We start from the raw sequence: 15,155 nt of genomic DNA on the forward strand, positions 1-15,155 counted from the left end.
GGAAGGCCGGACAGGAGAGCATTGGAATAGACGAGTCTGGAGGTAACAAAGGCATGGATGAGGCTTTCAGCAACAGATAGAAACACGCAGAACATCTGTTGATGCAGAGTAACCGGGAAATAAAGAGCAAAAACTGTGATGGAGAGAGACTATTTTTAACAATTAAAATATCCAAAGAAAGTGATTCTATTCTTTGGTCAAAGTGCTTCAGATTTCAAGGCACTCTGCCTGCGATGCGGTCTAAAAGCACACTGTTACACAGCCACACTGAAACAACAAAGAATCAATTTGAATAGCTAAAGAATTTTATTTGCCTTCATAATTTTACCAGTGTAGTATTCACACAGTGACAGAACTGTAACCACTTTCCACATATTGTACTGACATCCACCCCTTGATTGAGTAGCCTGTCGATACCGACTGTCTTATCTCGGAAATGAATAATGGTCACTTGGTTGAGTTACTAGGGGGCTCCTGGTGCCTGTGGACATTACCCCAGCCACCAGACAGACCCAACAAATACATGACTGGATGGCAGTCCAGATATTCAGCTGTACTGGCAATGTGGGGGGAGGGCGTTATGGGTCCACTACATGACCGCAACTTTGCCCCATATTTAAATACCCCATTAGTGCTCAGTTCTGGCGCTGTTCCTTCAGACGCAAATAACAGACTTGCACGATCAACTACTTAAGTTGATTTTTTTTTAATTATTTTTTTTTTGAAAAATATCATCAGTATTTCAAAAATGTTACATAGAATTAGGATCAATTTTTAAACAAAATGATGGGTTATATTTAAAGAGCTAATGACCTTATCGGCAGAACTGGGCCCCATGCTCCTCAGAAGACCGATTTTAAGAAATACTGACAGCCAGATTTCCCCTTTAACTATACCATAACACACAAGAGTATTTTCTTGTTGGTGTTTCACTTTAGCGTATCATGGACAGTCCCTGGGAATGGATGTAGAACTGTTAATTTCCACTTGTGTAAATAGTTTTTAACGGTCTGGAGCATGGGACCGTGTCACTGCTGCTGTGTCTCGCCTTGTGTCTGAATGTGGCCTTCCTTCTGGGCTTGTTGCTGTTGCTCCTCCTGCATCCCTTTCAGCAGCTCTTGCAACTTCAGCTCTAACACTGGGTCCCGCTTCTCCGCATCCTGGGGACCCTCACTCACGACACTCGTCCGCGACATCTGAAAGTCACAATGAGGGAGTTAGAGGCTAATGAACGGCTGGGCCTATTTTAATCGAATTAGCACAGTAAGTGCTGCTTATACAAGAAAGAAAAGTCTGGTCCAATCACACTGAAAGAAGCTCAACAAGAGTAAAAAAAAAACAACAAAAACAAAGGGAACCTTCCCAACTTAATCATAATGTTGTTATCTGTGTCTATACGACCGGTGCCCACCGGTTGCGAAAGATCTCAAGCATGCTGGCAGACACCGCATGTTCCCTCTCCAAGGCCACCTAGGCAAGGAGAATATCACAGAAGAGATGCAGAAAGCCAGGACAACGACCACCACCACCTCCTCCTCCTCCTTCTTCTCCCCCCCCCCCCCCCCCGCTTGCCATGGGCCGTGAATGGATACCTGGGATCAAGGCAGTAATGCAATCCAGTGGATTTGTGTGTGGGGTAATACAACAGCAACTTGCATTTATATAGCGACTTTAACATAGTCCCAAGGCACGACAGATAGAGAGAGATAGTTCGTAATACATATGAACTAGGGATAATGCACAAAACTCTGGCAGATATTTTCCCACTCCGAGCCCAGCAGCAGAGGTCCTACTGCCATGGCAACCAAGATCAGCTAACTCAGCAAAGACTTGGGTCCTTCTGGTCTACGTGGCTCGATACCACACTGAGCCATCAGAGGGAGCTAAAGCCGGAATTGCAACATCAAACTGACGGCAGCGTTAAGATTAATTTTGGCCTCGTTTGCGTCAAATGTTTGGCCTCTGCTCTTACTTGACTGAATGAGGGAAAGCGCAGTCTAGCTAAGCTACTGGTTGGTGTGTGTTTACCCCACTATGAAGTGCATTTGCCCCCTAAGCCAAGAGAGCGCTGAATATTTCCGTCGCAAAGCATGGAATCATTCTCGGCAATTGTATATTGGTGTCAAACTCCTATAGATGAGAAACATGGCAAAGTCATTTTCATGACGGAACTGCCACTGTGAATTTAACATGCAGCGACAGTTTTTTTTAAATGAACTGTTCATAATTAATGTGATCCAGTGGCAAGAACAAACTTCTTAAAATTTGGACAAGACTTCATACTTTAAATGTAAATCTATAAGAAGCGTTTGTGATGGAGGGAGGTTGTATTTTCAATGAGAATTGCTGGTTCCTCCCCCCCAATGCCTCCTCTTTTCTAACCTGATGTTACCCTACATCAACTACCCTCCCTCCTGGCTGAGGGCATGTGGCTCTGCGGGCAGCAATCCTGCTTCTGGGTCAGAAGGCTGCATGCTACAGCAGAACTTGAGCATATAATCGAGAGCAGGCAGACACTCCAGTGCAGTAATGGTGGAGGTGGAATTGTCACTAGTGGGACATTGCAGTGTCTGGGCACAAGTCCCATCAAACCTCATCACAACAAGAGCTCTCTCCCAGAGCTCAGGTGAAGCTGATCACGATGACCGAGCACCTTCTCTCCTTTCCTCCCTGCACCCCCCCCCACACACACCCAAGAACTGGCAGTCACAGGCTGGTCCTGCTGCTGAGAGACTGTGTTATACTTACTCCCGCGCCGCCCCTCCTTCGTAAAATGACTCCCTCCGCCAGGAGTGCCCTGCCGGTCGCCTCAAATAACATCTCTTCGTTGGTTTCACCCTGTGCCTCCAGATCTTGGTACTTCTCCACAAATCTAGAAACAGCAGGTCGGACAATGTGTGAGCTTCCCACCATCATAGTCAGGAATCCTAATGACCAGGAGACAACCATACTGCTGGCCTGAGGTTGTAGACTGTATTCTTTTTAGATTAGGACTAGCAGAAAAACTTTGGGCATCAAGACTGAAATTCCGTTTGTGGAAAATGATTATTTTTAAATTAACAAAAAGTTAATTCGTTAACAAAATGAATAACCTAAAGAAACAAAAAAGGAAAAGAAATATATATTTCCCCCTATTTTAACATCTACCTCTCTTTCAATTTGTTCAGCAACTTTGCAGTCAGGTCCAAACAGATTTTTCCCCACACGACCGGTCTTTAGGTATTACTTTGAAACTCACCATTCCTTGAATGAAAGGGCAAGCAGCAAATTGCCTCCCAGGCCTCTTCCAAAGCCACCCTGATGGTCAGTCAGGGTGAGAGGATGGCCCAGCTAACTCATTAGGTCTCATTTCCCCTCTTCCCCATGTGCATTTCACTCTTAATTCGCAGTCACTTGTTTCACATTATCTGATCATTCAAATTTTTGTAGCACTAAATTCCCACTCGGCTGAGTTATTTATGTTGCTCGATACAATTCGGTCGATCATTCACTTTTTTTTTATAAAATGCAAAAAAAAAAATCAAATCCAGGGACCACCTCCAATCAAGGGGGTAAATTGTTTCTAGTCCTCCGTCTATGCCAATTCTGGGGCAGAGGTTGAGAGCTGCGTGAGTGCGCCTCAGGGGCAAGGTCCATGCCCCCATGGCAAAAAGCTCCACTTAAGATCACCCTGCTGCAGCACAGCTGAGACATAACTCAAATCCATAACTCAAATCCATATCCCACCGCTTCAGTCCGTTGCTTCATAAATAACTTAGTCAATCCTTGTTCAATCTAATAATTCCTTCTACATGCTTGCTACACTTCTATTTTACATTGAGAAATCAGGGTGAAGAGCCAAGTGCCAACTCTGCTTTTCGCTGCTGGTGCCAGTTTTACACTTTCCATGTGTTTTTATTCTGGCCTGAGGAGAAATCGCCTCCATGCCCCACTCTCATTTAGGTTTTGTTGTTGGGTGCCAGTCTCCGGGGCCCAGCTGGGATCTACTGTGTAACATGGAGGAGGGTGTGAGGCCAGCTCCCGGTGTTTAGCACAAGCGACGAGAGGCACTTGATTCGTGCCTTCGTGGATCTATAACTCCGCTGGTTGTCTGCGGGTCGGATTGTTTATACCTAGGAGCGCAGTCAATGGTGGAGAACTGTGTGTCTGCTTGGCCGCAATTCTCGAACGTAAACGCGCTCTAAGAGTCACACAAACGGAACCGTTTGCCGAGACCAAAGGATATCCGAGGACAACCCATTAGATTATTTATTGGGCATTGTGAGCTGTGACAGTGCTGCTAATTTTTTTTTTGGCGGGGGGGGTGAATATTAACAAGGGTTTAACCTTACCTTTGGCACGTCGAGACGAAATTGGATCGTGTGAGGTCAAAAGCTCTTGGCCCATTCCCATACACCTCGTAGAATTTCCTGCAATTAAAAGAGCCTCAGAATGAGGGGGTGTGAACCAGCACAAACACAGAAAAGTCTCAGTTTCCACAGATATCTTTCTGTCTAAATAAAATCCCATAACAGTGAGGGGTTTCTTTTGTGTGTGTTATTATAGATTTTCTCCCTTCCCCTCTGTTTAAGTCTCCCTTCATCGCAGCCTGACTTGCCTGGGATTTGGAAAGAACGGGGTGTGTGTGTGCGTGCGTGCGTGCGTGCGCGCGGGCGGGGATATTAGTATTCAGAGAAGTGGAACACACACTATGATCTTAACACTCCTGTCGGGGGAGATTTTAAATGAAAGTCTGGTGCGTCTCCATACCAAAGCAGGTAGGGGAGATTTTTTTTTGTTAAGGCAGAGAGCAACACTGAGCAGCTGATTAATAATTATCAGCCGAAGATGCCATCTGGCTGTTCTTTTGGCCAAGGAGAAGTGTGTGAAAACCAAGGACATAAGAATGTTTAGGACCAGGGAAGGTCCAAAAAGCTCATCTCTTTTTGGATAGATCAACCCCTTGAACCTATTTATCAATCTTAAAATACTCAGCAAGTCAGGCAGCATCTGTGGAGAAAGAAACAGAGTTAACATTTCAGGTCAACGACCTTTCGTCAGAACTGGAAGAGGTTAAAGATTTAATAGTTTTTAAGCAAATACAGAGCCAGCACCTTCCCCCCCTCCCCCGGCTCTGTACTTGCTTAAAAACTGTTAAATCTTTAACCTCTTCCAGTTCTGACGAAAGGTCGTTGACCTGAAATGTTAACTCTGTTTCTTTCTTCACAGATGCTGCCTCACTTGCTGAGTATTTCCGGCATTTTCTGTTTTTATTTCAGATCTCCAGCATCCGCAGTATTTTGCTTTTTATTTATCAATCTGCTCTGCTGGCTTTCCCTGGTAATTTACTCCACAGTTCTATTACCCTTTGGGTGAAAACATTCCACGTGATTTTCCTTACTGCACCTAACTTTCGTCTCCTGGTATTAGAACCATTCTCCATGGTGGGCAATTTGCCTGGATCAACATTGTCAATTTCCTACATAATCCTGGAACATTTCATAGAATCATTACAGCACAGAAGAAGGCCATTCAGCCCATCGAGCCCATGCCGGCTCTTTGTAAGAGCAATCCCCCGCTCTTTCCCTGTAGCCCTGCAACATTTTTCCTTCAAATATTTATCCAATTCCTTTTTGAAAGCCACGATTGAATCCGCTTCCACCACCCTTTCAGGCAGCGCATTCCAGATCATAACTACTCGCTGCGTAAAAAAGTTTTTCCTCATGTTGCCTTTGGTTCTTTGGTCTTAAATCTGTGTTCTCTGGTTCTTAACCCTTTCGCCAATGAGAACAGTTTCTCTTTATTTACTTTATCTAAACCAGTCATGATGTTGAACACTTCTATCAAATCTCCTCTCAATCTTCTCTGCTCTAAGGAGATCAACCCCACGTAACTGAAGTCCCTCATCCCTGGAACCATTCTAGTAAATCTTTTCTGCACCCTCTCCAAGGCCTTCACATCCTTCCTAAAGTGCGGTGCCCAGAATTGGACACAATACTTCAGTTGTGGCCGAACCAGTGTTTTATAAAGGTTCAATATAACTTCCTTGCTTTTGTACTCTCTGCCTCTACTTATAAAGCCCAGGATCCCGTATGCTTTTTTAACCGCTTTCTCAACCTGTCCTGCCACCTTCAAAGATTTGTGCACATATACCCCAGGTCTCTATGTTCCTGCACCCCCTTTAGAATTGTACAATTTAGTTTATATTGCCTCTCCTCGTTCTTCCTGCCAAAATGCATCACTACGCACCTCTCTGCATTAAATTTCATCTGCCATGTCTCTGCCCATTCCATCAGCCTGTCTATATCCTCTTGAAGTCTGTCACTATCCTCCTCACTGTTTACTTTCAAGTTTTGTGTCATTTGCAAATTTGGAAATTGTGCCCTGTACACCCAAGTCCAAGTCATTAATATATAGCCAAAAAAAGCAATGGTCCTTGTACTGACCCCTGGGGAACACCACTGTATACCCCCCTCCAGGCAGAAAAACAACTGGTCACCACCACTCTCTGTTTCCTGTCACTTAGCCAATTTCATATCCATGTTGCCACTGCCCCTTTTAATCCATGGGCTTCAATTTTGCTGACAAGCTTATTATGTGGCACTTTATCAAATGCCTTTTGAAAGTCCATATCCACAACATCAACCGCATTTAATTAGGTCACTTTGAGGTCTCAATTTTTCCAAGGTAAACAAACCCAACTTCCTTAACAGCACTTCAAGTACTATATTCAATTTTGATCACCAAGGGAAACATTAACCCACGGAGGAAGTGTGGATAAGAGCCAAGAGGTTGATTCGCTAGTGTCAAAAGATTGAATTACAAGGTAAGACTTTAGCCTTTAGCGGAGAGGACCAGTCAGATCCTATATAGGTCGGTAGAGCTCAGGTAAACCCAGAGTACTATTTCAGGATAACACACTGGTGAAAGAGCACTTTACAACTTCAGGAAGAACCAAGAATGATCAACACAAAGAATAGCCTTCGGGTCGATGAAAGCAAAAACTTTAGCTTCAGCCCAGATCCAGCTAGATGATGTGATTAAGGGGAACTGTAAACTTTCTCTTCTGCATGGATGAGCTAAGGTGGGCGTCCCTTTAACTGTAATTCTCTTGTGATCTTGGTTGCTTGCCTCAGGGAGAAAAAATTGAATGAGACACAACTGGAATATTGTTGGCTCTAAAAATGTAAGTAAATCTTACGCTCGAATCATGTCTTCCTGGTAGAAAATTTCTTGAACTGGGTCTTGCACTTTTCCAAACCTTTCCTTTGGTTTCTCGTAGACTGGCTCCCGTTTTGGAGGGAAAGCAGTGTAAACATCGTACCAGATAGGTTTCTCGGACTCCTTCATGACACCAGATCGCAGCAAATCTCGGACCCTACGTTTGAACAACAGCAACGACAACATTAGTGGACTTCTTGTCTTTATCTACGGTGACAAATCAAATTCTAACCCAAAGTCTGAATTCTTAACAAATTGGCATCTTTAACCCAACAGAGCACGGGGAACTGAATAAGAGTTGTGTTGTCATGTAGAGGGCAGTCAGCCTGGAGCGCACCTTTCAATCTCAAGAAAATTCTGTGAGGGCGAAGACTCAGTCAAGTACCAGAGGAGGCAAATGGAGCCAAACTTGCTGGGGTATGAGGGCTGTTTTATCCCCTTTGCCCGCCCCTAAAAAGCTTTCGGTCAGCACAAACCCTTCATTTATTCTGAAAATGCTGTAATTACAGAGCAGGTCTTTCCGCACTTGAAAAAAGAGGCAAGTTAACACTTCAGGTGGAGAACTTTTGAAATTCTCCACCCAAGATACCAACTCATTCTTTTTTTTAAAAAATCATGAAGGGTCTAGACAGAATAGAGAGAGAGAAACTGTTCCCATTGGCAGGAGGATCAAGAACCAGAGGGCATAGATTTAAGGTGATTGGCAAAAGAACCAAAGGTGACATGAGGAAAAACTTCTTTACACAGCGAGTGGTTAGGATCTGGAATGCACTGCCCGAGGGGGTGGTGGAGACAGATTCAATCATGGCCTTCAAAAGGGAACTGGACAAGTACTTGAAAGGAAAAAGATGTGCAGGGCTACGGGGATAGGGCAGGGCAGTGGGACTAGCTGGATTGCTCATGCATACAGCTGGCGCGGACTCGATGGGCCGAATGGCCTCCTTCCATGCTGTAACCTTCTACGATTCTAAAATGTTCTTGGGAAGCATCATTGGCCAGGCTGCATTTGCCGATCCCATGCAGCTTGCTAAGCCACTTCATGGGGCTTTAAGAGCCCGCCACATGCTGAAGGGCCAGAGTCAGGTTCCATTCCCTGGTTGTCATTAATGAACCAGTTGGGTGTTTACAACAATCTGGCAGCTTTTGTGGTCACTTTTTTCTGGTGCCGTCCCACAAACGACCCGATTTATTAAATTCAGTATCACAAAAAACCTGCCATGGTTCCTACCGTTCTCCTTCCAGAAGCTGCCTGAGCAGCTGTTGATTTCTAACGTTTTCTGTTTTTATTTCAGATTGCCCATTTATTTTTAACCCATTAATTTATTGCGTCTGATGTAAAATACACTAGTGAACTAAGCAACGATGAGTGCGTGGGTGTCAAACACTCAGAACTTAAATTTACAAAGCGCCTTTCACGGCCTCAGGACGTCCCAAAGCGCTTTACAGCTAACAAAGTACTTTTGAAGTGTAGTCACTGCTGTAATGTGGGAAACGTGACAGTCAATTTGTGCACAGCAAGATCCCACGAGCAACAGTGGGGGGAAAAAAATGACCAGATCAACTGTTTTTAGCGATGTTGGTCGAGGGATAAATATTGGTCAGAGCACCGGGGAGAATTCCCCCACTCGTCTTCGAAATAGTGGCAGTGGGATCTTTCATGGTCCACCTGAGAGGGCAGATAGAGCCTCAGTTTAATGTTTCATCTGAAAGACGGCACCTCCGACAGTGTGGCACTCCCTCAGTACTGCACGGGGTGGGGGTCAGTCTGGATTTTGTGCTCAAGTCTCTGCATTGGGGCTCGAACCCACAACCTTCTGACTCAGAGGCGAGGGTGCTGCCCACTGAGGCACGGCTCACACCGAGTCAATGAGTGTGTTAGAAAGGCTGGGAAAAGATCTCACATCAATACCCAGTTTATTCACTTCAAGCCTTTAAGTGAATTTAAACCCTCCCCCTCTCCGTTACCCTGGCAACCACTGACCACCCCCCCTCCCTTCACCTCTCCTCACCCCCACCACCCCTACCACCCTCTCCCACCCCTCTCCTCACCCCCTCCTCTCCTCACCCCCTTCCCCTCCCTCCTCTCCTCACCCCCTTCCCCTCCCTCCTCTCCTCACCCCCACCACCCCTACCCCCTCTCCCCTACCACCCCTCTCCTCACCCCCTCCCCCTCCTCTCACCCCCTTCCTCTCCTCACCCCCTTCCCCCCCACCCCTCTCCCTCTCCCACCGGTTCCAAACAGCTGCCAATTCCCCCGGACCTGGTGAAGATGCTGCCGAATTTCTCCAGCCTGCTGCCGGCCATGATCACAGAGAGCCGGGGCCGGAGCCGGAGCCGGAGCCGGAGCGGAGGGTCAGTCACTCAGGCCCGCTCTCCTCACAAACTGGCTCCGAACCGCGCTCTCACCCGGAAACACTAACCACTCCTCCAGGCTCATCAATCGAAGCCCGGCCAGACGCAATCTATCCACCGCCCACACATCGATCAGCAACTAATCCACACAGATTGATACAAAATGCAGATCAGAGCATGTTATGTTACATTTATTGGGACCATGTATGACAGAGGCTATACAGCTAATAGATATATATCTTATATGATATATATCTATTAGCTGTAATTTATATAATGTCATATTTTTTTAAATTACATCGACCTGTGACAATATGTAATGATTGCAGCAAATGATTTTTTATTGCTCAATTCTGCTGATCAACGAGCAGTAGCGAGCATGGTACCTCCTCCCGTACATTGGGCTCATGGCGGTAGGGACAAGGCTTTTTATGCCAAATTGCAGTACTTGGGCAGAAAATCATCTACACCCAAAGAGATACTGTATTGAAACTCTTGAGAGATTTTATCCAGGATTTCACGCCATGTCAAATAACTCACCCTAATCATAATGCCATATTTGCCAAGTGTCACTCATTTGAATAGAGGTCAAACGTCAGCATTTTGAGGGCCCGGTTAGCGTTTGCTGACAAAAATTTTAAAGCGTGGGTCCTTCACCCCTTGGTTTTTCTCCTACCCAAGTCCTATTGCAAAAGGACTGGACCGAGCTCTTCCCTGCCACTGCACCCCGCCCTTTGTCCCCATCACGTGGAAGGAATTAAGCTCTCGACTCTTCAGCTGTTGATCCCTGCCTGGCCCGACCTGACCCTTCGGCCACTGCTCCTAGTCAAACCTGACTCTGCAACTACTGCCCCCCACCTCTTCCAACCCTGGAGTAATTTAAAATCTGCTGTCTGTACTGTGTTCAGCTCTGGACACCGCACCACAGGAAGGAGATATTGGCCGTGGAAGGGGTGGGAGTGCTGCACAGAATCACCAGAATGATACCGGGGCTAAAATGGTTAAATAATGAGGACAGGCTGCATAGACTAGGCTTGTATTCCCTTGATTATAGAAGATTAAGGGGTGATCCCGAAGAATCATGCACCCTTTTAGTCCACCCCTAAGGTCCAACCAACCTCAGGAATAGAAAGCCAAAGCTAATGAGACCTGCAAGAGCTACGCTTGTACAGTAATTTTTAAAAGCAGCTGAGGAATTGACACAAGAAGGGCTTTAATCAAACGTTCCCCTGTCCTCTAGCATACTAGCTGATCTGACAGCAGTTTTGACACACAATTTATTACCATTTACATAAGTCATTAAGTCAATGTCAACTTGGCAAAAAACTGTTCTGATTCATTCCCATCAAAATACAGTAACTTTAATAAAAAAATATAACAGTACTGATCCCCTCACACCTACTGCAACTCAACAAACTGATTTAATAATAAACTGTATAACAATATGTCAACCAGTATATCATCAAAAGAAAATACATTGCATCAATTTCTCTATTAAATAAGTCAGTTTCAGGAAATATGTTTTGATACATTAAAGCATTAGGTTTGGGGGAATTCAGCTGGGGATTTGGGAGGAGGGTTGTGCTGGAGATTTGGGGGTAGCTTGTGCTGACAATTTGGACCGGGGAAGGGGATTAGTAATCAGATTTCTGCCCTAAGACTGAAATGACCATTAACCCTATGTTTTCAACCACTTTAATTCCCCCCCCCGCCCAAAAAAAGAACAAGTCCCAATTGTAATATATAGTGTTACATTATGTGTTAAATGATATAAATAATCCATCCATCAACTCACTGTGAATAACAACAAAGGGATCTACTAACAAGTTGCAAGCACATTGATTGAATCCCTAGATTAAAATACTGCAGTTGCTGGAAATCTGAATCCCTGGAGTTGTTACTGAGAAACTAAGGTCAAGGACCAAAGGTCATAGTGCAGGACATCACCAAGATTGCTGTGAGGAGAAAAGGTGACATAATTTAAGTATTAGTTAAACAATACCAAGCAAAGCCTGTCAGTCTGGGCCCTCCAGACTGGCCAGCGGGTCATGTGCAGCCTCATTCTGTTACACTTTTAATGTTAACACAATGTTCTGCATGATTTTTTTCTAAGATATATAGCTAATATTTTACAGATTCAAAATGTATTATGTTATACATTGCGACCACGAGCAACAGCTTTTTAAAAAAATGTGATTTTACAACATTTAACTTGCTGTAGCGCTGCTCATTGGTAGCCCTGGGTCTGGAGCATGATTATAATGCTTAGCCGTTAATTTGGCTTGTTCCCCTTAAGGCCACTTTGGGGAAAATGGGCTTAAATAGGAGCGGAGGTCAGTTGGAGTTTAATTGGTGTTTGGTGAGGGAAGGTTGCAGATTGCCTTCTGCTCGTAAATTTCCAGCTCCAGGTCAAAAAAAAAACACCTTTGAAAAATATTGGAGATGAGGAAAGAAGGCTGTTTCACAAACGGTCAAGCTTAATCCAATTGGGTAACAAAAGAGTGTGTTCCCTTTCAAATTGGCTTGGGAAGGCAGTGTGGCTGGAGGATGGACCAATGGCAGTAGTGTGGGGGGTGGGGCGGTTCGAGGCGGGAGGTCATGTGATGACACTTCCAGGAATACACCCAACCAGAGCTGGCAACCCTAGCCACAGGCAGGTACATGAGAGAAAGTCAGCCAGGCTTCCTGCTGCCGAATGCTATCATGCAATCCCTACTGGAAATGCATATATATGGACACTGGTTAACAACACAGTGTTGGATGTGGCTCTGAGGCCCTTCAAAACCTGCCGATTCTCACCATCAAGGCCCACACATGAATAATGATGTGGAGATGCCGGTGATGGACTGGGGTTGACAATTGTAAACAATTTTGGTGTTGGTGTTGTATAACTTGGTGTTGTAAAATTGTTTACAAATGAATAATGATAACCTGGGTGAGTTACCAGAGGGGCCACTGCTTACCTGTGGAACTATAGCCCAGTGAGGGAGTCAGCGGGTTCAGGGGAGGAGACGAGTGACAGCGGAGCAAAGGTGGGGGAGGGGAGGATACAGGGATTCAGCAGGTAATGCAAAGAGGAAGAGGTAAGGTTAGAGATGGGAGTGAGGGGTGGTATAAAAGGTGAAGGGGTAAGGGGAGAGATAGGAGTGAGGGGTGGTACAAGGGGGAAGAGGTAGTGAATGGGGGACTCAATAGCTGTGGCGGTCGCACAGGTGACGGTCAGAGGGGGCGGGAAGGGAGTGACACAAGGCAACATTTTAGCTGTGACCCATACCGGAAATTATAGCCTACAGCCATTGGTGGCTCCTTTTCCTCATCCTGACCTGCCAATAGCACAATCATGCCACCCACCACCTCCCACCGAAAAGGAAAGGAGAAAAAAAAGTTTAGAAGCAGAAGAGATACAGAATATACTTGAAATGGGAAAATTTGTAGGGCTGCAGGAAAGAACGGTTGAGCGGGACTAATTGGAAAAGCTCTTTCAAAGAGCCAGCATAGGCACCATGGGCCGAATGGCCTCCTTCTGTGTTGTATGATTCTATGAGAAGCAGGAGAGAGACAGAGAAAGAAACAAGGACAAGGCAGGTAAGAGAGAGATAATATTCCCTGACTTACCGTGTGCGAGATCCAGTAGTAATTAAAAAATATTTACTTGACCCTGAAAGAAGTGCAAACAGGAACTTTCAAAGCAAAGTTTCGCACATAACTGACTTCAAATCTAAATTCAAATCTACCAAATCACTCAAATTTATGAATCAGGCCTCATTTTCCAGTTATGGGTTTTCAGTGCTCAGTACACATAACACCCATCACATATTAAAAAACTCTATGAATATACTTCATGTCTAATAAAGTGTTACATTCAGATTTGACTACAGTCAGATGGATTAAATGAGCTGAGGCACAAATGCCCCATTTAGTTTTTAATATATACAAGCACTCTACATAAATCCTGTTCCAGACATATTTTTTCCAACTGATGTGTGTTCACTGGGGTTTAACTGTATATATTACTTTCAGGGCCATTGACTTACGGTGACTGAATAAGTCAAATTGCATTTTTATTACACAGGATATTTGCATTCCCTAATTCAGTTCATTTTTCTGTTCAGAAAGCAGTGCCCTTACCTACAAGCAAAAGGAGCTGTTATTCCTTGTAATGACTGAATAAGTCAAAAATCTGTTTCCGTTAAATAAAACTCTGTGATTTTGCCAGGGTTCTGAATTGGTCTGTTTTTCCATGAAAACTGCAAAGCAAAGTCCTTGATCATTTTTATTTGTGTGGTATCAGGTACAAATATCAATAAGATCATTAGAATGTCAGGTACAGAAAATAAACAAAAAGGCTAATGGAATGCTCGCCTTTATATCTAGAGGACTAGAGTACAAGGGGGTAGAAGTTATGCTACAACTGTACAAAGTCCTGGTTGGACCACACCTGGCGTACTGTGTTCAGTTCTAGGCACTGCATCTTAGGAAGGATATATTGGCCTTGGAGGGAGTGCAGTTTAGATTGACTAGAATGATACCTGGATTCCAAGGGTTAAATTACAAAGAGCGATTACACAAACTAAGTTTGTGTTCCCTGGGTGAATTGATCGAAGGTTTCAAGATATTGAGGGGAACTGATAGGATCGATAGAGAGAAACTATTTCCGCTGGTTGGGGAGTCTAGGACTAGGGGACGTAGCCCAAAAATTAGAGCCAGGACTTTCAGGAGTGAAGTTAGGAAACACTTCTACACGCAAAGGGCGGTAGAAGTTTGGAACTCTCTTCTGCAAATGGCAGTTGATGCTAGCTCAATTGTTAATTTTAAAACTGAGATGGATAGATTTTTGTTAACCAAAGGTATTAAAGGATATGAGGCTAAGGCGGGTATCTGGAGTTAGGCCACAGATCAGCCATGATCTCATTGAATGGCAGAACAGGCTCGAGGGGCTAAATGGCCAACTCCTGTTCCTGTGTAATACTGTGCGTGTCCACAAACTTCTGCTGCAGGATAGTCATCAGTGATGAAAGAGAAAACTTAATTCAGGAAGAGACTGACAGTACATAGCACGGTTGTTGCTACACTGTCACGTGGAATGAAATAAAACCAGATGTCACTTCAGTTCAAATCACGGATACAGTCGCAGGATCCTGTTGCCTGCTGCCCGTATCCTAACTCGCACCAAGTCCCGTTCACCCATCACCCCCTGTGCTCGCTGACCTACATTGGCTCCCGGTCCAGCAACGTCTCAATTTTAAAATTCTCATCCTTATTTTCAAATCCCTCCATGGCCTCACCCCTCCCTATCTCTGAAACCTCCTCCAGCCCTACGACCTACCCAGGTCTCTGCGCTCCTCCAATTCCGGCCTCTTGCGCATCCCCGATTTTCATCGCTCCACCATTGACGACCCTGCCTTCAGCTGCCTCGGCCCCAAGCTCTGGAATTCCCTTCCTAAACCTCTCTTTAAAACCTATCTCCGAGACCAAGGTCACTTGTCCTAATATCTCCTTATGTGGCTCGGTGTCAAATTTTGTTTGATGATCGCTCCTGTGAAGTGCCTTGGGACATTTTACTACATTAAAGGCGCTATATAAATGCAAGTTGATGATGTTGT

At 44.8% G+C, this 15,155-nt stretch overlaps 1 protein-coding gene across 1 annotated transcript; it reads right to left on the reverse strand.

Annotated features, from left to right (window-relative positions):
- Positions 1-287: 287 nt before the first annotated feature.
- On the reverse strand, positions 288-9,614 carry mrps23 (mitochondrial ribosomal protein S23). Its single transcript, XM_067967949.1, has 5 exons — positions 9,461-9,614; positions 7,181-7,357; positions 4,332-4,409; positions 2,749-2,872; positions 288-1,196 (listed from the first exon to the last, which is right to left on the reverse strand). Exons 1-5 carry the CDS (start codon positions 9,502-9,504, stop codon positions 1,029-1,031), a joined length of 591 nt encoding a protein of 196 aa, XP_067824050.1. The 5' UTR covers positions 9,505-9,614; the 3' UTR covers positions 288-1,028.
- Positions 9,615-15,155: the final 5,541 nt, after the last annotated feature.

This window comes from Heptranchias perlo, chromosome 28, assembly GCF_035084215.1.
Source record: "Heptranchias perlo isolate sHepPer1 chromosome 28, sHepPer1.hap1, whole genome shotgun sequence".
NCBI lineage: Eukaryota > Metazoa > Chordata > Chondrichthyes > Hexanchiformes > Hexanchidae > Heptranchias > Heptranchias perlo.